At 43.0% G+C, this 27,565-nt stretch overlaps 4 protein-coding genes across 10 annotated transcripts in view; 1 reads left to right on the top strand and 3 right to left on the bottom strand.

Moving 5' to 3' along the window:
* The first annotated feature begins 9,687 nt into the window (after positions 1-9,687).
* The window catches only part of LOC119335545 (mitochondrial outer membrane protein porin 2-like), a 21,566-nt gene continuing 3,688 nt past the window's right edge, over positions 9,688-27,565 (top strand). For 2 of the 4 annotated variants that reach the window (XM_037607664.1, XM_037607661.1), the window contains exons 1-7: positions 9,688-10,001; positions 10,086-10,162; positions 10,267-10,399; positions 14,547-14,664; positions 14,766-14,843; positions 26,373-26,616; positions 26,694-26,786. In XM_037607664.1, the coding sequence (XP_037463561.1) occupies positions 26,749-26,786 (38 nt within the window). In that variant the 5' untranslated portion in view covers positions 9,688-10,001; positions 10,086-10,162; positions 10,267-10,399; ... (2 more) ...; positions 26,373-26,616; positions 26,694-26,748. The remainder of the gene's footprint in view (positions 10,002-10,085; positions 10,163-10,266; positions 10,400-14,546; positions 14,665-14,765; positions 14,844-26,372; positions 26,617-26,693; positions 26,787-27,565) is intronic. The other 2 variants (XM_037607662.1, XM_037607663.1) reach the window with 2 other exon arrangements.
* Positions 15,299-19,993, bottom strand: LOC119335544. 3 transcript variants are annotated; one of them, XM_037607658.1, is made up of 5 exons: positions 19,351-19,993; positions 19,210-19,281; positions 18,934-19,005; positions 18,593-18,849; positions 15,299-18,495 (listed from the first exon to the last, which is right to left on the bottom strand). In XM_037607658.1, exons 4-5 carry the CDS (start codon positions 18,674-18,676, stop codon positions 16,339-16,341), a joined length of 2,241 nt encoding a protein of 746 aa, XP_037463555.1. In that variant the 5' UTR covers positions 18,677-18,849; positions 18,934-19,005; positions 19,210-19,281; positions 19,351-19,993; the 3' UTR covers positions 15,299-16,338. The 3 variants fall into 3 exon arrangements, with proteins under 3 accessions (XP_037463555.1, XP_037463556.1, XP_037463557.1); XM_037607659.1 differs by having other exon boundaries at positions 19,210-19,993; XM_037607660.1 differs by lacking the exons at positions 19,210-19,281; positions 19,351-19,993 and having other exon boundaries at positions 18,934-19,124.
* On the bottom strand, positions 23,737-24,873 carry LOC119335546. Of its 2 annotated transcripts, XM_037607666.1 has the most exons (3): positions 24,174-24,873; positions 23,951-24,016; positions 23,737-23,843 (listed from the first exon to the last, which is right to left on the bottom strand). In XM_037607666.1, exons 1-3 carry the CDS (start codon positions 24,610-24,612, stop codon positions 23,746-23,748), a joined length of 603 nt encoding a protein of 200 aa, XP_037463563.1. In that variant the 5' UTR covers positions 24,613-24,873; the 3' UTR covers positions 23,737-23,745. The 2 variants fall into 2 exon arrangements, with proteins under 2 accessions (XP_037463563.1, XP_037463562.1); XM_037607665.1 differs by having other exon boundaries at positions 23,746-24,016.
* Positions 24,872-27,565, bottom strand: part of LOC119338674 — an 18,529-nt gene continuing 15,835 nt past the window's right edge. The window contains exons 3-5 of the mRNA XM_037610944.1: positions 25,866-25,981; positions 25,059-25,223; positions 24,872-24,987 (exon numbers count right to left, since the gene is read on the bottom strand). Coding sequence (XP_037466841.1) covers positions 24,872-24,987; positions 25,059-25,223; positions 25,866-25,981 — 397 coding nt within the window. The remainder of the gene's footprint in view (positions 24,988-25,058; positions 25,224-25,865; positions 25,982-27,565) is intronic.

Raw genomic sequence — 27,565 nt, 5'->3', positions numbered from 1 at the left:
CCTGACTATGTATATAGTGGAGCGGTTTCCTTTTATCTCCATATGAACCTATCATATTGTGTACATGCCATTGAAGAAAAAAAAACTTTATTTATAAATGACGCGGAACCTACTACTCGTTCTCCTATAACCTTGCGCTTGGCATCTCCAAAATATTAATCTTGTGATTGGATCTTCGCCTCTTCGGGAAGTCGAGCAATAATGGTAGTGCAGTATATATAGTTCTGGGTATATGAGAATGAATGAATTGCTGCACGTCCACCACGTGGGTGAGGGTCGAGGGGCGAGGGAGAGTGCTACATACGGAGCAAAATGAGTGAATCTACACTCTAAAATACGTCTATATACATCAGTGTTTGGAGTATGTACTAGTAGTTCATATTGAAATCTACTAAAGGACATATATATTCCAAACAATATGATATAATCTCTATAACCAAGGTATTAGTAGGGACGAGGAGTAAACGGAGGGAGTAGTAATATTTTCTCCTCGTCCTGCGAGCCACCGCGTGCATGGGCGAGGAAGCGGGCATAAGGCTGAGCAAGCTTCACCTCATCTTGCGAGCCACCGCGCCCGTGGGCGGGGGAGACGGCGTACTAAGCAAGCTTCTCCTCGTTCTGTGAGTTGACGGGACACATCAAAATTACTCCAGTGTATAGAGCATTGCCTCTAAGATAGGCCCCACATGGTTTGCCTCTTTTTTTAATTTAACATAACGCGTCAAGTCGCAGTTTGTTTGTTCACCCGTGGTAGACGATCCTCCCTCCACCAAGTGGACAACCAGTACACGTGCCAAATTACCATGTGGGCTGCCTTTTTTGTACAGAAATGAGCTCCATCGTGTACCTGCGCGGGCGTGGTTGGGAAAGAGACGGGAGTACGTGCGCCGTGCATGCACCTCTTCTCTTCGTGCACGTCCCCCACCTACGTGGGTGTGTGTGAGAGATAAGAAGGAAATGGTCACTGGAAGCGGAACTGCCTCGAAATACTTGGCAGATAAGAAGGATGGCAAAGTGAACAAAGGTATATTTGATATACATGTTATTGATGTGTTCCTTACTAATGCTCATAGTAGCACCTGGGTATTTGATACTAGTTCGATTGCTCATATTTGTAACTCTAAATAGGAGCTACGGAATAAACAAAGATTGGCTAAGAACGAGGTTACGGTGCGCGTCAGGAATGGTTCCAAGGTTGATGTGATCGCCGTCGGCACGCTAGCTCTTTATTTACCTTCGGGGTTAGTTTTAGACCTCAATAATTGTTATTTGGTGCCAGCGTTGAGCATAAACATTATATCTAGATCTTGTTTATTGTGAAACAGTTATTCATTTAAGTCAGAGAATATTGGTTGTTCTATTTATATGAGTAACATATTTTATGGTCATGCACCCTTAGTGAATGGTCTATTCTTGTTGAATCTCGATCGTGTAGTGATACACATATTCATAATATTGATGCCAAAAGATGCAAAGTTGATAATAATAGTGCAACATACTTGTGGCACTGCCGTTTAGGTCATATTGGTGTAAAACGCATGAAGAAACTCTATACAGATGGATTTTTGGAATCACTTGATTATGAATCATTTGATACTTGCGAACCATGCCTCATGGGTAAGATGACTAAAGCTCCGTTCTCCGTGACAATGGAGCGAGCTAATGACTTATTGGAAATAAGTCATTCTGATGTATGCAATACGATGAGTGTTGAAGCATGCGGCGGGCATCGTTATTTTCTGACCTTCACACATGATTTGAGTAGGTATGGATATATCTACTTAATGAAACACAAGTCTGAAACATTTGAAAAGTTCAAAGAATTTCAGAATGAAGTGGAGAATCATTGTAATAAGAAAATAAACTTTCTACGATCCAATCACTGAGGTGAATATTTGAGTTACGAGTTTGTCCCTCATTTAAAACAATGTGGAATTGTTTCAGAACTCACGCCACCTGGAACACCACAGCGTAATGGTGTGTCTGAACATCATAACCGTACTTTATTAGATATATGGTGCGTTCTATGATGTCTCTTACCGATTTTCCTTTATCATTTTGGGGTTATGCATTAGAGAAAACTGCATTCACGTTAAATAGGGCACCGTCTAAATCCGTTGAGACGGCACCGTATGAACTATGGTTTGGCAAGAAACCTAAGCTGTCGTTTCTTAAAGTTTGGGGATGCGACGCTTATGTCAAAAGGGTTCAGCCTGATAAGCTCGAACCCTAAGCGGAGAAGTGCGTCTTTATAGGATACCCTAAAGAAACTATTGGGTATACCTTCTACCACAGATCGGAAGGCAAGATCTTTGTTGCTAAGAATGGGTCATTTCTAGAGAAGGAGTTACTCTTGAAAGAAGTGAGTGGGAGGAAAGTAGAACTTGATGAGGTAGTTTTGTACCTTCTCTCAAATTGGAAAGTAGCACATCAGAGAAAACCGTTCCCATGATGTCTACACCAAGCAGAGAGGAAGCAAATGATAATGATCATGAAACTTCAGATCAAGTTACTACTAAACCTTGCAGGTCGACCAGAACACGTTCCGCACTAGAGTGGTATGGTAATCATGTCTTGGAAGTCATGTTGTTAGACAACAGTGAACCTACGAACTATGAAGAAGCTATGATGAGTCCAGATTCCGACAAATGGCTTGAGGCCGTGAAATCTGAGATAGGATCCGTGTATGAGAACAAAGTGTGGACTTTGGTGGACTTGCCCGATAATCGGCAAGCCATTGAGAATAAATGGATCTTCAAGAGGAAGACAGACGCTGATGGTAATATCACTATCTACAAAGCTTGACTTGTCGCAAAAGGTTTTCGACAAGTTCAAGGAGTTGACTACGATGAGACTTTCTCACCGTAGTGATGCTTAAATCTATCCGAATCATGTTAGCAATTAATGCATTTTATGATTATGAAATCTGGCAAATGGACGTCAAAACTACATTTCTTAACATATTTCTTAAAGAAGAGTTGTATATGATGCAACCAGAAGGTTTTGTCGATCCTAAGGATGCTAACAAAGTGTGCAAGCTCCAGCGATCCATCTATGGACTGGTGCAAGCATCTCAGAGTTGGAATATACACTTTGATGAGGTAATCAAAGCATTTGGCTTTATACAGACTTACGGCGAAGCCTGTATTTACAAGAAAGTGAGTGGGAGCTCTGTAGGATTTCTAATATTATATGTGGATGACATATTGCTGATTGGAAATGATATAGAATTTCTTGAAAGCATAAAAGGATATTTTAATAAGAATTTTTCAATGAAAGACCTCGGTGAAGCTGCTTACATATTGGGCAGCAAGATCTATAAGGATAGTTCGAGACGCTTAATAGGACTTTCACAAAGCACATACCTTGACAAAGTTCAGAAGAAGTTCAAAATGGACCAGTCAAAGAAAGGGTTCTTGCATGTGTTGCAAGGTGTGAAATTGAGTAATACTCAAAGTCTGATCACTGCAGAAGATAGAGAAAGAATAAAAGTCATTCCCTATGCCTCAGCCATATGTTCTATTATGTATGCCATGATATGTACCAGACCTGTTGTGTGCCTTGCCATAAGTTTGGCAGGGAGGTACCATATTAATCCAGGAGTGGATCACTAGACAGCGGTCAAGAATATCTTGAAGTACCTAAAAAAGACCAAGGATATTTTTCTCATTTATGGAGGTGACAAAGAGCTCGTCATAAAGGGTTACATCAATGCTAGCTTCGACACAGATCCGGATGACTCTAAGTCGCAAACTGGATACGTATTTATATTGAATGGTGGAGCTTTCAGTTGGTGCATTTCTAAGCAGAGTGCCATGGCGGGATCTACATCTGAAGCGGAGTACATAACTGCTTCAGAAGCAGCGCGTGAAGGAGTCTGGATGAAGGAGTTCATATCCAATCTTTTGTGACAACACTGGAGCTATTGCCTTAGCCAAGAAATCCAGGTTTCACAAGAGAACCAAACACATCAAGCTATGCTTTAACTCCATTCGTGAAAAGGTCAAGGATGGAGACATAGAAATTTGCAAAGTACATACGGATCTGAATGTGGCAGACCCATTGACTAAACCTCTTTTGCGGGCAAAACATGATCAACACCAAGACTCCATGGGTGTTAGATTCATTACTATGTAATCCAGATTATTGACTCTAGTGCAAGTGTGGGACTGTTGGAAATATGCCCTAGAGGCAATAATAAAGTGGTTATTATTACATTTCCTTAATCATGATAAAAGTTTATTATTCATGCTAGAATTGTATTGGCCGGAAACTTAAATGCATGCGTGGATACATAAACAAATGTCGTGTCCCTAGTAAGCCTCTACTAGACTAGCTCGTTGATCAGAAGATGGTTAAGGTTTCCTAACCATAGACATGAGTTGCCATTTGATAACGGGATCACATCATTGGTAGAATGATGTGATGGACAAGACCCATCTGTTAGCATAGCATATGATCGTTCAGTTTTTGCTACTGCTTTCTTAATGTCAAATACATATTCACTCGAGCATGAGATCATGCAAATCCCGAATGCCGAAGGAATGCCTTGCATGCTATCAAACGTCACTTCGTATATGGGTTATCATAAAGGTGCTCTATAGATATCTCCAAAGGTGTCTGTTGAGTTGGCGTGAATCGAGACTGGGATTTGTCACTCCGTATGACGGAGAGGTATCTCTGGGTCCTCTCGGTAATACAACACTATAAGAAGCTTGCAAGAAAAGTGACTAAGGAGTTAGTTACAAGATGATGTATTACAGAACGAGTAAAGAGACTTGCCAGTAACGAGATTGAACTAGGTATGGAGATACCGACGATCGAATCTCGGGCAAGTAACATACCGACGAACAATGGGAACTACGTATGTTGTCATAAAGGTTCGACCGATAAAGATCTTCGTAGAATATGTACCACTATGGGCATCCAGGTCCCGCTATTGGTTATTGTCTGGAGAAGCGTCTCGGTCATGTCTACATCATTCTCGAACCTGTAGGGCCCGCATGCTTAACGTTCGTTGATGATATAGTACTATATGAGTCATGTGAGTTGGTGACCAAATGTTGTTCGGAGTCCTGGATGAGATCACGGACATGACGAGGAACTCTGTAATGGTCCAGAGGTAAAGATTGATATGTAGGATGAAGGTATTCGGGTTTCGTAAAGGTTACAGAATGCACATGATTACCATCAGAGTGCCGGAAGGGGTTCCGGGAGGTCAGGAGGAGTTATTGGGCTTAAGGGCCAAGGAGAAGAGAGCACACCAGCCCACAGGGGGCTGGCGCGCAGCCTAGGGAAGGAAAGGAAGAGGGCCGGCCCCCTCTTCCCTTCTCTTCCACATGAGAAAGAAGAAAGGGGGGCGCCTCTGCTCCTGCCTTCTCCCCACGCACCAAAAGGGAAAGGGGGCGCGTAGGGCGGCCGCCGGCCCCCTTGGGGTGCGCCTAGGGCTGCCTCCCTCCCCCTCCCCCTATATATATGAGAGGAGGGGAGGGAACGCCATACACCATGAATCTCTAAGCCATGTGCGGCTCCCCCTCTTCCTCTATTTCGTCTTCCGTCCAAAAACCATTGTGCTTGGCGAAGCCCTGCGGAATAGTTTCACCACCACCGTCATCACACCGTCGTGCTGCCGTAACTCATCTACTACTTCGCCTCTCTTGCTAGATCGAGAAGGCGAGGACGTCATCGAGCTGAACGTGTGCTAAATGCGGAGGTGTCGTGCGTTCGGTGCTTGATCGGAACGGATCGTGAAGGTGTACGACTACATCAACCGCGTTGATAAATGCTCCTGCTTAGCGATCTACAAGGGTTTGTAGATATTGTCCGCCTCTTGTAGCTATGCATCTCCATGGATAGATCTTGCATGTGCGTAGGATTTTTTTTGTTTTCCATGCAACGTTGCCCAACACGCATGCACACACACACACACACACACACAAGGTTCCAACAAGAGCAACACGCCATGAAAGTCTTGCTGGGGAGACAACACAACATGATTTGGTGGTATTTGTCCTCGATCCTTTGCCAATAATTTCCATAGCTTTGATCCTTGCTGACCATGACACCAAGTGAGGCATTCTCCCATGCTTGAATCAAGCACATAACCTCCGTATCCATGTAGTTGTCGGTCCTCCCCACTCTAGCATTGTAGTCAGCCTCCTCGATCACTTGCACTTCATCTCCACCGTCATTCGCTTGATCCACCTCTGCCTCGACCTCCACATGAGGTGCATCAAAATCGTTAAGGGGGCACTCAAATCCACCTCACTCCCGGCCATCATTTCTGTATATTAGGGGAACATACTTTGTCTACAAAATTTAACGGGCAAAGCTCAAACAAGTGTTCCAAATGGGTGAACAAAGATCACCGGAGAAAATCAAGAAAAAAGGAAAAAAATATACTTCCCAAACATTTCATCGAACATGTGGTAGGCGTGACCGGTGGAGTCGTCATGAATGGGGAGGCCGTGGCCGGCCGGGCCGGTTGAGGTGGTCTTCTTCATCCAGCCGACGGCCTTGACGGGAGGAACCGGAAGGGGGCGGAAGAGGGTGGTGCCGCACCGGCTGCGCCCCCTTGGACGATGTGGTTCCCCTGCCGCTTCCTCTTCATGGCGGCAGGAAAGGTGTTGGGGAGGCGCCGGCATGAACGACCAAGGAAGGCGCGGGCGGCCGGAGCGACCATATTGGAAATCGCCTCCATCCCGTAAACCAACAGTTGTTTTGTCGAATGGCACGATTTATGCATACTAGTAAGCATGCACGTGCAACGCACGTCTCAAACAAAACAAGTTAACATGGTATCAGATCGCTACAAAATGTTATCATGTCACTCAAATTGTATTTTCAAAAAGTGTGACATATTTCTGATCCAACACATGTATCATAGTCTATAGTAAAAACATCTATTCTGGATCTAATTTTATTTAGTGAGTTCTTTTACCGAGCCATTTAAGTGTGTCTTATGCACAACCATATGAGCGCGTGTGTAACACACGATCCGGAAACATGTCTCCGCCTAAAATTCAATATCACATAATAAATGTATTATAATTGTTACAAAAAATATATTTTAAAACCCGCAACTAAGCATGTCTTAAAGGTACATCTTTTGAAGCAATGAAGGTCCATCTATGGATGCGATCAATGATGCTTCGTTCAATGTATGGGATGTTGTTTTGAGCTTCATTCTCTTCGTACTTTAAAATATGCACCAAAAATTGCTTCCTCGGCTGAAACCCATCCTACATATGCATTATACAGCATTGTTATAACAAGTTGCATGCACGATGTGTATAGAAATAAGCATGGTGTAAACACTTACCTTGGGTATGGGAAAATATAGTTTTCCATCGCACAATGAGTGCATGTAATTAAAAACCAAATAACCGGACAAGGCACTGCATGTATGAAATAAACACATAATGTGTTGAATGAATCAATTAATATTGTAATGCGTTTAAAAGATTCATACCAGTGTGAGTTTGTTGGAGCAACAGGAACTAAGGATTCCCATTTAGAGATATCATCCTTGAATGCAGGGTTTGCAACTCCAAGCGCAAGGTTTAGGTTGTCGGCCACAATTTTAAGTACATTATTCCCCAAAGTAGGTATTGGTAACGGATCAAAAATTGAGACAACCTTTTTATTTTGATCCAACACAAACAATAGAAATAGCCCAAACATACACCAAGGCAATAAAATCTGCAATGATGAAATAGTTTAGAAATACATGTGATATTAATTAAGACCAAATAAAGCACTGTTAAAGATGAAAAATTTAAATCTTACCTCATCACATTGTGAGATATGGTAATCATTACTGTTAGGCCAGCTATGAAACAACCGTCTCAATGTAGCAATTTCCATATTTTTCACAATGACTTCGTGCATAGTGGAACATCGACTAAAATAAGAATGAGAAAATATTAGTGCAATGAGAAAAAAATGTAATACATGATTATAGTAACTTACACAAAAGTTCAGATCCATATAGTGAGATGGAATGTCTCTGAGAAGCTGGACTTCGTGGCGCGCTAATATCCGCACAACCATATTAAAGCAATGGATATCCATGTATTCATCATTGTTCAATATGTTTTTTATTTGTCTCAAATTTAAGCTAATAGGATACGGATCAGAGCTTTTCACCCATTCGCTTCTGTAAAATCGAAATTCTGTCATTATATTGACATCAAAGTAATTTATTGGAATACAAAATGAACTAAAAAATATGGCTTACTCTAGTAGAGCGACATCATCAACCATACCGATGAACAAGCAAAGTTCATCTATTAAATCACCATTTGTTGGATTGACAGACGGTGAAAGGATAAATGACCGCGAGATGAGCTTGACTTCTCCTGATGTATTTGATGTTTTGAAATTCTCAGGAGGTCTATCCAGAATCATACATTCCGTGGGATCTATGTTGTTTTCGTCATCTTCAATGTCTCGATTTCTTATATTATCATCCTTCAATTCCGAGTCCACTAAAATGTCAACTAGTTTTGTTCTAAAATCTGTCATATGTTTCTATTAAAGTAGTAATAAGAGTTAAATAGTGATATAACATAGAATAAATATAATGACACACAGTGAAACGTACCTGTGTAGGAATATCAGACAAAATTACTCCTGTGAAGTACTCCATAAAATTTATCATCCACAGACCACAAGATGACCTGCATGATTACAAAACTTAAATATACTCAATAAATTGTTATCATTTTTATAGGGATTCGTATTATTTTTTGAAATCATCCAATGATCATGACCGTAACAAGCAGCGATGAAAACAAAAATCTCACCCATGCAGCATGTGAACCGGACATGCCCTTTGAAATTTAAAGATATTTTTATTTTGTTTGGAAAAAATGCCACACTCACTTACAATGGGTCACTGGCTTATATATTAGTAGTACTTTCTCTGTTCCAAAATATAGGTCGCTGGACGATTCCTAGTACACATTTCGTCACGTTACGCATTTTACCAGCGTTCCGAAATTGCCCCCGCGCTCACGCAGACTAGTCACTCCCCAGTCCCCACTCGCTCTTGTTCCCCACCGCTCCACTACCCACCGCCCTCTCCCTGTCGCCGTTGTGTCGCTCCGTCGTCACCGGCCTGTCTTCGTCGCCGTCGTGTCACTCCGTCGTCACCGCCCTCTTCCTCCCCATGGCCGCCTTGCTCCCCATCACCTATGCCCACTCTGACAGCCCCCAACCTAGTGTGTGTTTGTGTGGTTTTCCATTATTAACCAGACAATCTTCTTAATAAACAAGAAAACATCAAAGCTTTTGCTTCGTGTTTGAATTTATTTACTCATACTCATTTCCTCAACTAAAATTCAGATATATCGAATGTGTTTTTTACCAGTATTTTTTTCAACTTTTTTAGATATTATTTATACAGGAAACCTATTAAAACATCAAATGATTATGACTATAAAAATAATGGATTTTTATCATTATAATGTGAGGTGAATCGGACACGACCGATAAAAATAAGACAACTTCTTTTTTTGTTCGGACAAGGCCGTGATCAATCACAATCTCTCCCGTCACTCCCTAGTACAGTACTCTACATAGTAGTATTAAGAAAAAAAGTCAGATTTCTAAAAAAACGTCAGTCATCATCTCCACTGCCGCCTCAGATTCTTCTCTGGATAGTTCCCCACCACTCCCTCACAATCTCCTCCATTCCCCATTCTCTCCAGCATAGCCAGCGCTCCCTGGTCAGGCCGCCCCCTCCCCTTCATCACCACTGCCGGCGCTCCCTGGTCAGGCTGCCCTCCCCTTCGTCACCAGCGTGGCCGCTCTCTCACACCCCATAGGTCAAAGGTTGAATTTTTATCCACCGCTGATGGTGCTGCTGGGCGAGGAGGCGCTGGATGCGCGTGCGCCGGCACTGGATCCGCGTGCGCCGGCGCTGGATCTGCTCCGTCTGGCTCCAACGACCTTACCCCGTGGCTCCGGGACAGGAAGGCTACCCCGACGACATACAGGTCCGCCCCCTTCTCCTCTCCTCTTGGATTTCTTCTTCTTCCCTTCCCTGAGATGAGATGTACGTTCCTGCCTCAAGCACGCAGCAACTGGACTCTATGAACAGAGAGGAGGATGAAGACACCCAGCCATGGATTTTTAGTAGCACTCACTCAAGGAAAAAGTGCGCCACCTCCCACCTCCCCTCTCTATTTGATTCAATTCTACAGCTGTGTATGCGGGTTCCTCACACCTTGTTGCTCTGTTGGTGTTCGTGCTGGGCTGCAGGAGACCTCAACACGCCAATGGATGCAGCTAGCCTCCAACTCACCACGCACCTGCACCAACTTGATGTAGGGAGAGGATGAGTGAGGCTTCTCTCACGGGATGACGCCCAGCCATGGGGCAGCAGCAATCCAAGGTCAAGCCTCCCTCTACCTCTCTCTCGTTTTGATTTCATAGGTCTGGTTCCCTGATTTTTCCGCTGCTCTAGATTCACTTGCATGCTTGACTGAATCTAGTTGCTCTCAGGCCCTAGTGTTCAATGAGATAGGCATTGCACTGTTTACTAATTTAATTTGCTTGCCTGCAGCCACATGGTCCAGAGATAGAATTGAGATATTCAGACTAAGTTTAATGATTTGCTGGTCATAATTACTGAATTTCGCTTGGTGCTATCACTGTCGGCCTCTAGTGCTGAATCAGTTGTACACTATACTGTTTACCAATTTAATTTGCTTGCTTGCCGCCACATGGTCCAGAGATAGAAATTCAGATATTGAGACTAAAGTTTAATGATGTGCTGGTCATAATTGGTTCAGTGACTAAATCTGTCCCCAAACTGTCAAAATTGTATGTCAAAGCTAAAAAACTATCAAAACTTTGCTTTCAAGATGAGCCTAAATTCAGTAAGATGTGTGCGCAGCTTGCTTTCAAGAATGTTAAACTACTCCATGTTTATTTAAACTAATTCCTTCTACAGATTGCTGTCAAAATAAGCCTAAATTCAGAGTCTTCGGAAGTCAATTACTTTGAGCCTTTGAGTTAGGAGGTATACCAGTCTCTTTGTAGTTTGCTCTTAATACACTCTTCCCTTGGCCATGATGAGATGTTTAAGTCTTTCCACTTATCAGTTTTTAGTTCCACTTGAAGCGATGCATATTCGAATACATTTTCTAGTCCTTTGAGCTGTTGAATGAATAAATGAAAAGGTATTAGCATCACAACCGAACAATAACAGAAATCGTGTTATCAAAAGATGGTGTAGTGGGACTAATGACTAACCATAGCAGTGAGGTCTTTGCGGCTCATTCCTGGGCCTAGCGAGTCGAGCAACTGGATGCATTACTGCCCAGCATTTATAGCTGCTAGGTACCAATGGAAGTGTTCAATGTTAACTGGAATGTATATATGAAAATAGGGTTTTTGTTAGTTTAGGTCCCATCTATACAAACATTTATATGGAACTGAGACTCACCATATCATGTTCCAAATAAGTTATAGCTCTGTTTAATACCCATCTTGGTGCGTCATCCCGTATAGAGCTAAATTCCTTTATCATCTTAGAGATGCATGCACTCTCTAAGAACACACTTCCACCTGACCTCATCTGTAGATGCTCTTTAGCACTTATGCAATGTATGTATGCGTCTATGATCTGCAATATGAAGTTCACACCTTAGTGAGAGGAGAGAATAGAAACTCATGTTAAAATAGCATAGTCTTGTCTGAAAGCTACATATACTTGCTTCGTCGCCAAGAAATTCTTCGGGGAGTAATAGACGTTCTAAGTGTCGTCTTTTGAGATGTGAGTCGTCGATACTCACTAAATTTCTTTTATCGTTTGGTTCAGACATGATATTTTCAATCACGGACCAATCATCGCCGGTGCAGACGTAATCTATCATGATGTAAGTAACAACATTTAGTAATAACAAAGAAAATAAATGTAGCAAAAGCAGGGCATAGAAATTAAATGTAGCAAAAACAGGCATAATATATCATGATGTAAGTAACAAAATTTATTAATGATGACCACAAAAATAAATTTAGCAAAAGCAGGGCATAGAAGGATTTGTCAGTGCCTTCTGGAGCGACCACGTAGTCTTGTGCCTTCTTAGGTTTGTTATGCAGTCGGACAGGCTTCCCTGTCTGCACAGGCATTGCCAGCTTGTGTACTATAATTTCTGCCCCTTCCCTGCCGGACGTTTGTTCTAATTCTTCGTCCTTAGGGGCATCCATTTGTTCACTTGTTTCGTTGTCGGTTAATTCCTGGGAGCAACATTACAAAGAATGATCTGTATGCAGGATTAATAAAGGATTAATAATATAATTAAGAATTAGAACTATCTGGGACATATTGGGAGAAGATGCCTGTGTCAATTCGGAGACTTCGGAATCAGTGTCTTGCGTGCTCTTCTCTTTCTCCACTTCATCTTTGTTGGCTATTCCATTTGATTCTGCCAGCTTGCCCCCTGTAGTTTCTGCCCCTTCGGTGCCGAATGTTTGTGCTAATTTGTCTTCATGAGCTGGCTGCATTTGTTTACTTGTTTCGTTTAAGGTTAATTCCTGAGAGCAACATTACAAAAAAATAATCCGTATGCAGGATATAATTAGAATTATAACTATTTGGGACATAGTTGGAAAATAAAAGACGCCTCTGTCACCTCGGAATTAGTGGACTGTGTGCTTTCATTTTTCTCCACTCCATCTTTGTCGGCTATTCCAGTTGAATCTGCTAGCTTGTCCCCTATAGTTTCTGTCCCCTTGGTGCCAAATGTTTGTGCTAATTGCTCGTCCTGATCTGGCTGCATTTCTTCACTTGTTTTGTTGAAGGTTAATTCCTGAGAGCGAGGTGACAAAGAATAATACGTATGTAGGAATTTATATAATTATAGTTAGAACTATTTGGGACATATAGTTGGAAAGGAATAGATGTCTTTGTCACCTCGGAATCAGTGGATTGTGTGCTCTTATTTTTCTCCACTTCATCTTTGTTGGCTATTCCATTTGATTCTCCCTCACTTAGTAACTCGAACACACAATAATACAATATTATCCAGTATTTATAAAAGAGAAGATATTCATCTTTGTTGGCTATTCCATTTGATTCTCCCTCACTTAGTAACTGGAACACACAATAATACAATATTATCCAGTACTTACAAAAGAGAAGATATCATTCATGTGAGTAAAGAATTGTATGTATGACAATCTAGTACAAAATACATATTATTTCGTCCTGCCAGAATAAGAATAATAATCACATGTGAAAATAAAAAGCGCCTTTGTTGCATCGTGGTTTGTATGCTTGTCTTAGGGTAGCACCTGATCAATCTGCATATTTTCCATATCATCCATGATTTCTTGATCTTGTGATGCCTTTGTTGACTCGTGGTTCATATCCTCGTCCTTGGCTCCCTTGTTGGTGTTTTCCTAAAATCCCAACCATTTATTATTAGCACGCAGTTAACATTAGTCTCATTCTTATTTCTACATCACACCTAGATGCACATATCTGCATATGTTCTTAACATAGTGGTATGAGGACATTCTTTCCAATTAAATTTCAATATGTATTTGTTTGTTTTATTATCCAGTCAACTTTTGAGAGTCACTTGGGTGACTATTCTCTCAAGTAATCAGGTGGATGCAGTAATAAGAATTTCCTTAGGCACACAGAGCATCTTAATAATTTTGCGGGGGCAAACAAAGCATGTTGATTCACTTTGTTGGATCCCCTCTAGTGACCATATTGCCTTCTAGATGTGAAATCGTGAATATTGTGTAATCATAGAGAGATATCATTACCACGATGATGGCAGATTGATCCGCAGAGCTCACCAGGGATTGCGACACAGACATGGAGGAAGATGGTAGTTCACCATGGAGAGATGTGTACGGCAGGCTGGAGAGACATGCGGTGGAGGAGGCCGGTGTGGTGGAGGGGTGTGAGGATGCGGCTTGGGAGAGAGGATGGAGAGGTGGAACAAAACCCTACGGTGCAAAACCTGTTGGTTCTTTGTGCTCCTGATCGAGAGATCGTATGTTGTAGGCAATATGTAAGGCAGAAATCACGGGAAGGATTTCCATAGCATGTGCAAGAAAGGAATCGTGGTCGTTATCTCAGGGCCGACACCTTTCCTTTGATTTATCTCAGGCCCATTTTTTTTGCTTTTTTATACCCGACGCATATACAGAATTAATGTAATCATTTTTCGTACATAATTTCTTATATGAAAGAAACCATCATCCATATACCACACCTGGGTTAACTGAACTACCTTGGTGGTATTTGCAGGGGCTGACCTGCATGAGTACTCATTGAGGAGAAAGAGTATCTCAGGCCCCACGCTTTCCTCGTTTATCTCAGGCCCTATTTTTTTTATACCCCACACATACAGAATTAAAGGAGTTATTTTCGTAATACATTTTTATACAGAATTATTGGGTTCAGCTCATCGAAACGTTTCATCGATACTTTTGTGTGCTTTCTCTTACCTTTTTTATATACATAGAGTTTACCTCTCTGTATAGAAATATAATTCTTGTATCATTTGTCTTGCCAGCTAGTTAATGTACCCTCAGCGGCCGTGCTTGATAGGAGGGGCCAGGGAAGTGCTTTAGGTCGTTCCAAGAATGTGAGACAGTGTCAAGTCTGTAAGGCAAGTCAAGGGGATCCTGTGGGTAAAGATTGCTTTGCTTGGAACGATCTTGTACCTATTCTATTGTCTGTTTTTTCGACTTGGTGTTTAGTAATGTGTGGTTATCCTGATGTCAATTTGCAGCGGCAAGATCCTTCAGCGGTGCAGGAGATTAAGGGTTCCATAATCAATTCCGCGCCTGTTGCTGTCCCCAGTTTCCAGGTAAACACTGAAGCAAACCTAAAGCCATCTAATATTCTATTGTCTTTCTGAAAAAAGAAAGCATGTTAGCTCATGTACCACAGATTTGGGAACGAGCCATGTTCATACAGTAGTAATAATGCCTCTCAACTTCACTACATTCTGCAAATCTCATAGACTCTTGCAGTTTTCATCACAAATATATGACATAGCTAACATAAGTTAAGTTACTCAACAGCCGGAGACATCTTCAAAAAAACTTTACATGAAAGAAAATGAAAGGGGTTCAAAGACTGCAGGACACTTTGGCATTCGAGAACATCTTCAACAGAACAGAACGCTACAGTATATTTAGATAGCACAGAATACAACATAGACTGTTCCCTAATATGGCTAATCTGGCGCCTGGTTTATTGTATCATTCATCTCCACCGCAAAGTAAAGGAAGCTTCACACTCTGTCCCTAACAAGACCTGAAAATAAAAGGAAAGAAAAGTGTTAGGTCGAGAATTAGTTATATAGATACAAAAGCAAAGGTGCAAAGAATACACGAAAGATCGTACCTGCCTCACCCCTCTAAAACATCTCTGTAGACAATGTTTTTGGTGCGCTTCCCAGATTTATCAACCTCCTTGTTAGGCTTGGCTAAAATTCGTGTCGTCTTTCTTGACACACCCCTTGACAATGCAACATATAGCTGGCCATGTGAGAAAACAGGTTCGGGAAGGTAAATACTGACATTTGGGATGGTTTGACCCTGTGCCTTGTTAATGGTCATCGCAAAACTCAGGCAGATGGGGAATTGTTTTCTCTTAAGCTTGAAGGGAAGTGAGGTGTCCTCCGATGGCGACATAGGGATCCTAGGTATGAACACCCTCTTTCCAGCATGCTGGCCACCAACAATCTCCGCATCAATTGCATTATCCTGGAAGGCACTGATCATAAGCCGTGTTCCATTACACAAGCCATTATGAGGGTCGAGGTTCCGTAGCAAAATGACTGGGCAGTTGATTTTTACTCTCAAGACATGGGGGGGCAAGCCATTTGGTGTGATGGAGTTCAGGAAATCAATCGTGTAATTATTCTAGAAGTCATCCTCGATAGAGTCAAAGCTATGGTATACCTTTTCTTCTCCCAGAAACCTAGAGATCATCTTGTCATTCAGGTCATCCACATGCTCGTTTTTGGTCGAGAGAATTGCACGTTTGCTCATGTACTCCCTCGACCTAGCATTGGTGTGCAGGGATGGGAAGACATCTTCGATGAGCTTGTTAATAGGTTCTTCGTCCTCAGTATAACCAATCACAATGTCTTCAGGGAGACGCACATAGTCGTCACCAATAGTTTCTTCCGTTCCATTGCCAATCCTTAGGAGGTATTCGGAGAACCAAGGGTCCGCCTGTGCCCGCATATTGCGCGTTAGGCGTATCTTGCGGATCTTATCCCACAGATAGGATCTCAACAGTGTAGCATCCGTGATCTGTGCTCTTGTCCCTCGTGTAACAACGGGGAGGACCTACCTGAAATCCCCACCAAAGACAACAACCTTTCCACCAAACGGCAGAGGACATTCCATTATATCTTGTAGCGATCTGTCAAGAGTCTCAACTGCTTGACGCTTTGTCATAGCAACTTCATCCCAAATTATCAAGGACGCCTGTTTAAGCAACTCTGCCGTACCACTCTGCTTTGTGAAACCACACATGCTGTTGTCAGTGAGCTTGATTGGAATTTTGAACCTGGAGTGGGCAGTCCGGCCTCCAGCCATTATTGACGCCGCTATACCTGATGTAGCAGTTGCGATCGCTATTAGGCCCATCGAACGGACCTTCGCAAGCAATGCCTTGTACAGGTACGTCTTCCTAGTGCCTCCTGGACCATCAACAAAAAATATCTGGCTTTTTTGGTTCGTCACATGATCCATTATGTCGTTGAAACCATCCAGTTGTTCACTGTTCAAACAGCTAAATAGATCTAGATGCTCTTGGTCAACTCTAACTTGTCTCTCCTCTGTTACCTCTCTATACTCGGCGTCAGAAGAACCATCTGTGTCAACCAGATCTGGAAGTCCATACATTTTAATATCCTTACCCATGGATTGCACCAGATCCCTGACATCTCTAAGGACCATCTGCTCAAGTGTTGCCTCGTTCGACTCAGTGCGACGGTAATCTTCAGCCATCGATGGTAGATGTTTGTTCCACAATTGACGGATTTGTGTTGCCTCACAGAATGCCAGTATAGTCGCAAACAACCGTCTAAGAGCAGAAGGCATTTGAAATGTTGCTGCCTCCGTCATGCAATCATCCAGTGTCCTATCATGCTCAATGAGGCCTAAGTGCTCACATGCCTCTCTGAAGGAAGTGCATGGCTTGCCATTTACTGTTTTTAAATCATCAAATGAAGTGGCACCTCGGACATGACTTAGGAGCACCCGCAAGTAGTACCTCTCTCCTTCAGCAGGGTGTGCATACACCAGTCTTCCAATCTGTGATCTCTTACTTCTTCTCGTTTGCGATTTTTTATTAGCGGTAGTCCACCTATAATGTTCTGGGAACTCTCTGTACAGCCATTTTCGTGCTGCTGGATACTTCTTGTTCATCTCAAAGTACTCGGTAAGCATGGATTTGGAAGAAGTTGGGCGAGCGACAACATCTTCCAGATTTTCATAACCCTTAAATGCGACTATGTGCATGTTTGGCAAATGAAGTTGCAGCTGTAACACAGATGGACTAACACCAAACGTTTTAAACCCAAAAATCCTGTAAATAGCTTCTGGAGGAGATATATAGCGTGCATCCCTGTATTGACGAATTTCATTAATGATTCCCCCATCATTGATAATATCCTGCTCGAATGCAAATGATGCCTTATCATGCCCTTTGTAGATGTACTTGAATAAGTACTTGACTGCCTTGATGCTCGAGCATGCTTTGACATTTATGTGACAGTTGTATTTCATAAGCAGAAAGGGGTTGTAAGGGACCACCCATCTATTGTCCAAATCTGCTCCTCTGATCCTTACTCGAACCCCGTCGTCCCTCCTTCTATAGATGGGATATGAGTCTTTCCCTTGTAATGTAGCATCACAGAAATCTCGCGGGTAATGAAATCGACATTGTCCATCTATCATGCAAGGGCAACTTTTCTGGAGTGCACCACATGGGCCGTGCAACATGTGTTTGACTACCAGATCATGGAGGACAGGATATTTCTTTTTGTCGGGTATCTCTGCAGATATCACCCGATCATAGTCATCTGGGGTCCTTAACTTGCTTTTTGCTTCCATGATTAGAAGTATATGCTCATGCGGGAGACCTCGCTTCTGAAACTCTGTGACATGTACATAAGCTGCGACTTCTCCGAAATGCTTACCCTTAGTTAGTAAGTCCATCATATTTCGTTGCTTAGCTCTGTATACTCTTGCCACAAGGTCTGGGCGGTCTTGTGGCAGCTGTCCAGGCAACAATTCCTGCGTTATCTCCTCCCAGTAGGGATTGCATGTCATCGTGACAAAATAATCCGGTTTACCCCAATGTTGAACTATTGCCATCGCATCCAGAAACTTGCGCTGCATGTCACTGTCACCACCAGGAAATGTACGTGGAAGCACGATTCTCTTGCCAATCTGATCACCGCGTGACTCGCCAGCAACGATGGTGTCAACAAGACCCTATAATAAAACAATATTTCACTCCAATTAGTATAAAGGTTCAAGCAAAGAGTGAGGCATCTATAATGTAAATTTTGTGATAAATAGAAGCAGTTACCTGGTACAGGTCAGCGCGTATAACCTTTTGATTTGCTGGCTTTGAATACCAGTCAAGCCTCATTGTCTCAATCTTGATGTACATGTCAACAGCCCACTATTGGAAAAGGCGCCCCCCGAACAAGATGATGTTAAAAAGCTTCTTCCGGACACACAGCTTGAAGCAATAGTACTCTCTCGCGCTAACAAATTTCCTTGATTTTGTTGGATTCATCTCATCATCACCAAAATCCTCATCCGGGTTATCATCGTCGTCACCTAATAATTGGTTAACAACATAAAAATTGTTATGGTAGGTACAACCATAAGTAAGAATAATAAAAGTAGTAATGACAACTATACCATCAAGTAAATCAGTGGGTGGGTCTTCATGTTGTGCGTTATGACCAACTTGTTCTCTAATCATGTTATCATCTGAAAGATGGATGACTATAAGTTTTAATTTAAAGAACAATAAAAGTAGTAATGACGACCTATATCTTTGGGTAAATCAGTGGGTTGGTCTTCATGCTGTGTGTTATGACCCACTTGTTCTCTAAGCATGTTATCATCTGAAAGATGGATCACTGCATAAGTTTTAATTTAGAGAATAATAGAAGTAGTAATGTCGACCTATACCTTCAGGTAAATCAGTGGGTTGCTCTTCATGCTGTGCTTTATGACCAACTTGTTCTCTAATCACGTTATCATCTGAAAGATGGATGACTGCATAAGTTTTAATTTAAATAATATGATATATACCAATTTTGAACATCATACCTAAAGGAAAACCATAGGCTGGGTTCTATTGTGCAAATTCATCCACTGAAACTTGGTTTGTGTCATCGACTAACTCAATATATGGCATCCAACGATTCCAACTGATCTCCCCACGTGGGAAGAACAGTGGATATGACAAAGGGTCGTAGCACCCATGGTATGCTCTAATATACAGGGGACGGTCTCCTTTACCAGCGTCTCCTTTACCATATACGACAACACTCCTATCAAAGGTTTTATGTGGGTCGCTTCCTTCAACCCATATTGCTGCAACCTGAGAAGTAGTTGGCGCATTGTACCTTCGTTGATCGAGGTTGATATCTGTGTTTAGTGAGATCCTATATTCATCCAGATTCGGAACAGCACCAAGGCTCTTCAAAACCTGAGCATAAGGGTTATGTTCTAGTATTGTTAGAATCTTCCGTATGAGATCCAGCCTAAGATTCGGAGACCTCTTAACTCTGTGAAGCAAGTTTTCATCAGTATCATAAATATATAGCTGCAAATGCCGAGGGCCATTATCACCAAACGACAGATCATCAAGAGCGTGGTACAATCCCCCACAGGCACGAAATGTATATACACATGTTCCTGCCACAGTGCTGACTCGACGATCAAGGGTGACTCCAAGACTGGTGAATGAGAAGTGGGAGTTGAAATACCGTATATTCTCTCTGAAATATTTTGCATCCTCATCATCCTCGTTTCAACTCTTCATCAACCTCTGGAGTAAATACACCAACTTTTCCCTTCCTGCAACAAAATGCAGGCCCCTCGTATTGGAACCGCAAAGCTCCACAGTGGCAGCAGTCGCTAACTTTTCTAAGTACATGGTGATTTTTGGGCAGGTTCATGTAAACTCTGTCATGATGCTCATTAGTGATAGTTCCATCACCATGATGCCGTGCCACTCGGCAGGATTCAAAATCAACATTTGGAAAAGAATGGACAATTGCATTATTTAAAGTTTGTGCACAAACCATATAACTATCTTATGTCGTATTCATAACTCATGATAGCAATAATCTACCTGGTCTAGCAAACATCCTAGCTTCTTCATCAGGGTCAACATCACCAGTTTCTCCAAGGTTCCGATCTCCCAAGCAGTCTAGTAAATCATGAATAGGACAGAGTTATGATGCACAAGGTCACGTAAATTACGCTTATGACACATATTATTGGGGTAGAGGAATCTTAAACTGCCATTTTGCATACCATCAAGTATTACAGTCTGGACATCGGGCTCCAGTATTCCATACGCATATTCGCCGTGGTCGTTGCCTGATAACATTGGTTGACCCCAGTGAGTAAGTAGCAGGGATGAACCGAAGATAGGAACCAAATGCTAGTCTCAATCGAATGACGAACAAAGTGCTCAATTAAAGGAGAAACAAACACTATTGATAATTTAGCAACTTAATTAAATCGATGAACTAACCCTGATCATGAAAAGTTACCCCTGGGGTACGTAGATTGACGACTGTATTGAGTTGGGGGTTGTCAACCCCTGCCAGTTGTGTGAGTGTCATTCTTCTTGAACTTCGTTGCATCTGGTACGCATCATTTCTGTGCAGCCAATCGGATTCATCATTGTCAGAAATATTCTCCTTGTCTGTTTGTATGAATCCATTGTATGGTCCTAAAGTTGGTAATGCGCCATCTGGGCCTGTGATGTTCTGTAGCTGGGTGACCGCCTCTTGTCCAGTAGCTGGCACACGTGAGCATATGTTAGTGGCATTGAAAGCAGCAGTAATGTTCTGCAGTTGGGTGACCACCTCTTGTCCAGTAGGTGGCATATGCGACACAAGGTTATTGGAATTGAAAGCAGCAGCAATGTTCTGCAGTTGGGTGACCGCCTCTTGTCCAGTAGTTGGCATATGCGACACAAGGATACTGCCATCGAAAGCAGCAGTAATATTTCTATTTTGCTCACGGGTTTGGTGTTGTCTCTTTAAGATTTCCTCTCTATTCTGTGCATAACGCTCCCTTTGCCTCCGATTCTTAGTCTCGTTAGTGTTTGAACAGATGAAGAAAAAATAATTACATGCCAATTCAATTGGGGCATAGATAATGAAATTTGATCATCATTACCTTGTGATACAGCTAGCTGTGCCGGTGTTCCGTTATGTAGGCCATCTATTTCCTCACTGGTATTTTTTTTTCTTTTGTAGGCTTCACGCCTTCTCTTATTAATCTCATCTTTATTTTTTGCATACCGCTCTCTATCCCTCTGCCTTTGTAGTTCCTTTGGGTCTGCAAATCATGACACAGTTCAGCAGTTGTAATACTGTATCGAACTTGAGTGACTGGGTTATGATCAATACCTGATGTTTGGTTGTTGCTTATATCCTGGAAGGGGGGCGCGTCCTGACTGGGTTATGATCAATTCCTGATGTTTGGTTGTTGCTTATATCCTGGAAGGGGGTGCGCGTCCTGCTGGGAGTGGGGGTCCTGTTGGGAGTGGTAGGGCCCATACGAATACGAACTCCTGTAAAAACATGTGAGATCATTATATTTAATGGAGCGCAAGACCATCATTTAGAATATGGAACCAACAACCTCGAAATGTAATACTGTACTTTATAATAGATTCAATCGCAATTGTCGTTGTCAAGAGGCCTCATGCATAGGGTGTATTTTCTTATGGTCATATGATTTTGAGGGGACATCTTTGTAATAGATTCAATCGCGGTTGTCGCTTTCGATCAAGAGGCCTCATGCATAGGGTGTATTTTCTTATGGTCATATGATTTTTACAGAACATTGCGGCAAACTACAAAGATTTGTTTCAGTCATAGGTTAGGTCAGTGGTATCAAATTTTCAGTACCATGGGGATCTGCTGAGGATCCGTGGTATGATTTCACTTGCTCATGCACTTTATGATTGGTTTTCATAACATATGCTCACGACATATGGTTCATCTCTTGCATCGATTACATGGACAATCATAGATCCTAGTATGTGGATTAACCATGGTTTCACTATTTATGTAGAACTATGCAAAACAGAAACATGAGCAATGAACGGATGTCATTGTTAACATCTTTACATGCGTGCAAAGGTGCATGCCGAGGAGTTTGCCGCCGCTGATGCGCAGTCCGGAGACAGTCGTGTCAGTGTGGGCGACGGCGTCTGAAAGATTGAAGAGAAAGCATGCACCTGTGTTGGCGAGGAGGCCGTCGTCGTGGATGTCGCGGGCGTCGTCGGCGTCTTCTGTCGGCGTCGGTGCGGGCGTCCTCGGCGCGGGCGTTTCGGTGGAGGGCAACTCTGAAGAGCTACAGGAGGATTGGTCGCCGTTAATTTTGGAGCGGATGTGGCTGTTTCGGTGTTTTTTTTTTCTTTTCTTTTTGTTGGCGTTGGCTCAAGGACGGCAGAGTTTCGTCCGCCCACCTAAATTGCTTAGCGTACAACATCAGGGGTACTTTTCTGTATTGACGGTTAGATCCCATTGAGTAGGCTTATCTTGACCCTCCAATTAATGTGTTTTCTTCTGTGTACAGTAAGCGGGGTGCGTTTAGGGAAGTTAACGTTTGCTTATTTTATAGTAGTAGAGATACAGGGGACGGTCTCCTTTAGCAGCGTCTCCTTTACCATATACGACAACACTCCTATCAAAGGTTTTATGTGGGTCGCTTCCTTCAACCCATATTGCTGCAACCTGAGAAGTAGTTGGCGCATTGTACCTTCGTTGATCGAGGTTGATATCTATGTTTAGTGAGATCCTATATTCATCCAGATTCGGAACAGCACCAAGGCTCTTCAAAACCTGAGCATAAGGGTTATGTTCTAGTATTGTTAGAATCTTCCGTATGAGATCCAGCCTAAGATTCGGAGACCTCTTAACTCTGTGAAGCAAGTTTTCATCAGTATCATAAATATATAGCTGCAAATGCCGAGGGCCATTATCACCAAACGACAGATCATCAAGAGCGTGGTACAATCCCCCACAGGCACGAAATGTATATACACATGTTCCTGCCACAGTGCTGACTCGACGATCAAGGGTGACTCCAAGACTGGTGAATGAGAAGTGGGAGTTGAAATACCGTATATTCTCTCTGAAATATTTTGCATCCTCATCATCCTCGTTTCAACTCTTCATCAACCTCTGGAGTAAATACACCAACTTTTCCCTTCCTGCAACAAAATGCAGGCCCCTCGTATTGGAACCACAAAGCTCCACAGTGGCAGCAGTCGCTAACTTTTCTAAGTACATGGTGATTTTTGGGCAGGTTCATGTAAACTCTGTCATGATGCTCATTAGTGATAGTTCCATCACCATGATGCCGTGCCACTCGGCAGGATTCAAAATCAACATTTGGAAAAGAATGGACAATTGCATTATTTAAAGTTTGTGCACAAACCATATAACTATCTTATGTCATATTCATAACTCATGATAGCAATAATCTACCTGGTCTAGCAAACATCCTAGCTTCTTCATCAGGGTCAACATCACCAGTTTCTCCAAGGTTCCGGTCTCCCAAGCAGTCTAGTAAATCATGAATAGGACAGAGTTATGATGCACAAGGTCACGTAAATTACGCTTATGACACATATTATCGGGGTAGAGGAATCTTAAACTGCCATTTTGCATACCATCAAGTATTACAGTCTGGACATCGGGCTCCAGTATTCCATACGCATATTCGCCGTGGTCGTTGCCTGATAACATTGGTTGACCCCAGTGAGTAAGTAGCAGGGATGAACCGAAGATAGGAACCAAATGCTAGTCTCAATCTAATGACGAACAAAGTGCTCAATTAAAGGAGAAACAAACACTATTGATAATTTAGCAACTTAATTAAATCGATGAACTAACCCTGATCATGAAAAGTTACCCCTGGGGTACGTAGATTAACGACTGTATTGAGTTGGGGGTTGTCAACCCCTGCCAGTTGTGTGAGTGTCATTCTTCTTGAACTTCGTTGCATCTGGTACGCATCATTTCTGTGCAGCCAATCGGATTCATCATTGTCAGAAATATTCTCCTTGTCTGTTTGTATGAATCCATTGTATGGTCCTAAAGTTGGTAATGCACCATCTGGGCCTGTGATGTTCTGTAGCTGGGTGACCGCCTCTTGTCGAGTAGCTGGCACACGTGAGCATATGTTAGTGGCATTGAAAGCAGCAGTAATGTTCTGCAGTTGGGTGACCGCCTCTTGTCCAGTAGGTGGCATATGCGACACAAGGTTATTGGAATTGAAAGCAGCAGCAATGTTCTGCAGTTGGGTGACCGCCTCTTGTCCAGTAGTTGGCATATGCGACACAAGGATACTGCCATCGAAAGCAGCAGTAATATTTCTATTTTGCTCACGGGTTTGGTGTTGTCTCTTTAAGATTTCCTCTCTATTCTGTGCATAACGCTCCCTTTGCCTCCGATTCTTAGTCTCGTTAGTGTTTGAACAGATGAAGAAAAAATAATTACATGCCAATTCAATTGGGGCATAGATAATGAAATTTGATCATCATTACCTTGTGATACAGCTAGCTGTGCCGGTGTTCCGTTATGTAGGCCATCTATTTCCTCATTGGTATTTTTTTTCTTTTGTAGGCTTCACGCCTTCTCTTATTAATCTCATCTTTATTTTTTGCATACCGCTCTCTATCCCTCTGCCTTTTTAGTTCCTTTGGGTCTGCAAATCATGACACAGTTCAGCAGTTGTAATACTGTATCGAACTTGAGTGACTGGGTTATGATCAATACCTGATGTCTGGTTGTTGCTTATATCCTGGAAGGGGGGGCGCGTCCTGACTGGGTTATGATCAATACCTGATGTTTGGTTGTTGCTTATATCCTGGAAGGGGGTGCGCGTCCTGCTGGGAGTGGGGTTCCTGTTGGGAGTGGTAGGGCCCATACGAATACGAACTCCTGTAAAAACATGTGAGATCATTATATTTAATGGAGCGCAAGACCATCATTTAGAATATGGAACCAACAACCTCGAAATGTAATACTGTACTTTATAATAGATTCAATCGCAATTGTCGTTGTCAAGAGGCCTCATGCATAGGGTGTATTTTCTTATGGTCATATGATTTTGAGGGGACATCTTTGTAATAGATTCAATCACGGTTGTCGCTTTCGATCAAGAGGCCTCATGCATAGGGTGTATTTTCTTATGGTCATATGATTTTTACAGAACATTGCGGCAAACTACAAAGATTTGTTTCAGTCATAGGTTAGGTCAGTGGTATCAAATTTTCAGTACCATGGGGATCTGCTGAGGATCCGTGGTATGATTTCACTTGCTCATGCACTTTATGATTGGTTTTCATAACATATGCTCACGACATATGGTTCATCTCTTGCATCGATTACATGGACAATCATAGATCCTAGTATGTGGATTAACCATGGTTTCACTATTTATGTAGAACTATGCAAAACAGAAACATGAGCAATGAACGGATGTCATTGTTAACATCTTCACATGCGTGCAAAGGTGCAGTCCGGAGACAGTCGTGTCAGTGTGGGCGACGGCGTCTGAAAGATTGAAGAGAAAGCATGCACCTGTGTTGGCGAGGAGGCCGTCGTCGTGGATGTCGCGGGCGTCGTCGGCGTCTTCTGTCGGCGTCGGTGTGGGCGTCCTCGGCGCGGGCGTTTCGGTGGAGGGCAACTCTGAAGAGCTACAGGAGGATTGGTCGCCGTTAATTTTGGAGCGGATGTGGCTGTTTCGGTGTTTTTTTTTTCTTTTCTTTTTGTTGGCGTTGGCTCAAGGACGGCAGAGTTTCGTCCGCCCACCTAAATTGCTTAGCGTACAACGTCAGGGGTACTTTTCTGTATTGACGGTTAGATCCCATTGAGTAGGCTTATCTTGACCCTCGAATTAATGTGTTTTCTTCTGTGTACAGTAAGCGGGGTGCGTTTAGGGAAGTTAACGTTTGCTTATTTTATAGTAGTAGAGAAGTAGTAGAGACTATCGGAAACCGGCCCCACAATTTACAATTTACGCGTGTACTTCTCTCCTTGAACCACCGTCCGCATCTGAGCTTCTTCTTCCTCTCGTCTTCTTCACAGCCATGGCCATGGCCTGTCGAGCTCTTTCATCCTGCCCACTCCTTCCTCCTACCTCACAAAGGACATATCAAGAGTCCCATCCTCCACAGCCATGGCGTCTGATGTTGGGCCCGCCGTGGCCTTGGTCTCGGTGGCCGAGGCAACGGCGAGTCAGCCGTGGCCGTGGCCTTGGCGGTCGTGGCAACGCTGAGCCAGCCGTGGCCATGGCGCAACATTAGCGCGGCGCACTACTTCCGGCTCTACGGTTGTGTGCCGATTTATCTTTAGTATTCAGCTGTCCCGTGGTAGTGTGGATCTGACGCCTGTTTGATTTTCTTTCAGGAGGCTGGACCGTCAGGGAGACGACGAATCATTCAACCGCGAGCCAAGCAGCCCCATGGTGGAATCGGATTTCGGTCTACGACCGCCAGTGAGGTGTGAATTTTTCATTGCCTCTTGGCAAATTGCTTGAAGTTCTTGAAACAGTTGCAATTCTCCTCCGATCTGAAACTTCTTGGCCTTTGTTCCCCAATTCTCTTTGTACAAATCAACATGGTCTTACTTGGTTTTCCCTGAATTGCTCACTTCTGAACAGACTTCGGACCAATTTTTTTTGCCTATCCAAACAACGGCACGGCCCACAGTGTGCTGTTTCAGTCTGAAGCAACTCCCAAGGCATGGCCATTGACCATAAACAATGGCCTTACCTGTGAAGGAATGGATTTGCTCCGATTTTTTCAGCAAATCAGCACGGCCTTCCTTTGCTCTTGTTCGAATTGTTCACTTCCAGACAGCATTCCAGCCAAAAGTGCGTTCCCCAACACATGGCCATTTGCTCTTCTTCGTTCGAGTAGGTTTCTCTCTAAACGAATGGACTTTAATTGAGCAAACGAACATGTTTTTACCTGCCTTCCTTCGAATTCTTCACCCCGAACAGCGCCACGACCACATTGTGAAAATCTGGGCTTTCTCACTACCAACCGAGTGCCATCTGGGCCTGAGCCCTGTCAGGGTTCTTGGGCGCGTCCAATTCCGACGCGCTCCGGCGACTGTGTTTCTCGGCCCATCGCGTACCGGATTTTCTAGCTTGGTAATCCGTTGGCGTAACCGCTCGTCCCTTCTTCCCGCCTCTCTCGCCACCGATACAAAGCTAGCCAAGGTTCCCGTCGCCCGGCATTTGCAACCTGCCCTCTTCCCTTCAGGCCACCGCCCTC

This window comes from Triticum dicoccoides, chromosome 7B, assembly GCF_002162155.2.
Source record: "Triticum dicoccoides isolate Atlit2015 ecotype Zavitan chromosome 7B, WEW_v2.0, whole genome shotgun sequence".
In the NCBI taxonomy this organism is placed as follows: domain Eukaryota; kingdom Viridiplantae; phylum Streptophyta; class Magnoliopsida; order Poales; family Poaceae; genus Triticum; species Triticum dicoccoides.
Note: the sequence above shows the minus strand (reverse complement) of the source record. Positions and strands in the feature narration are given on the sequence as shown.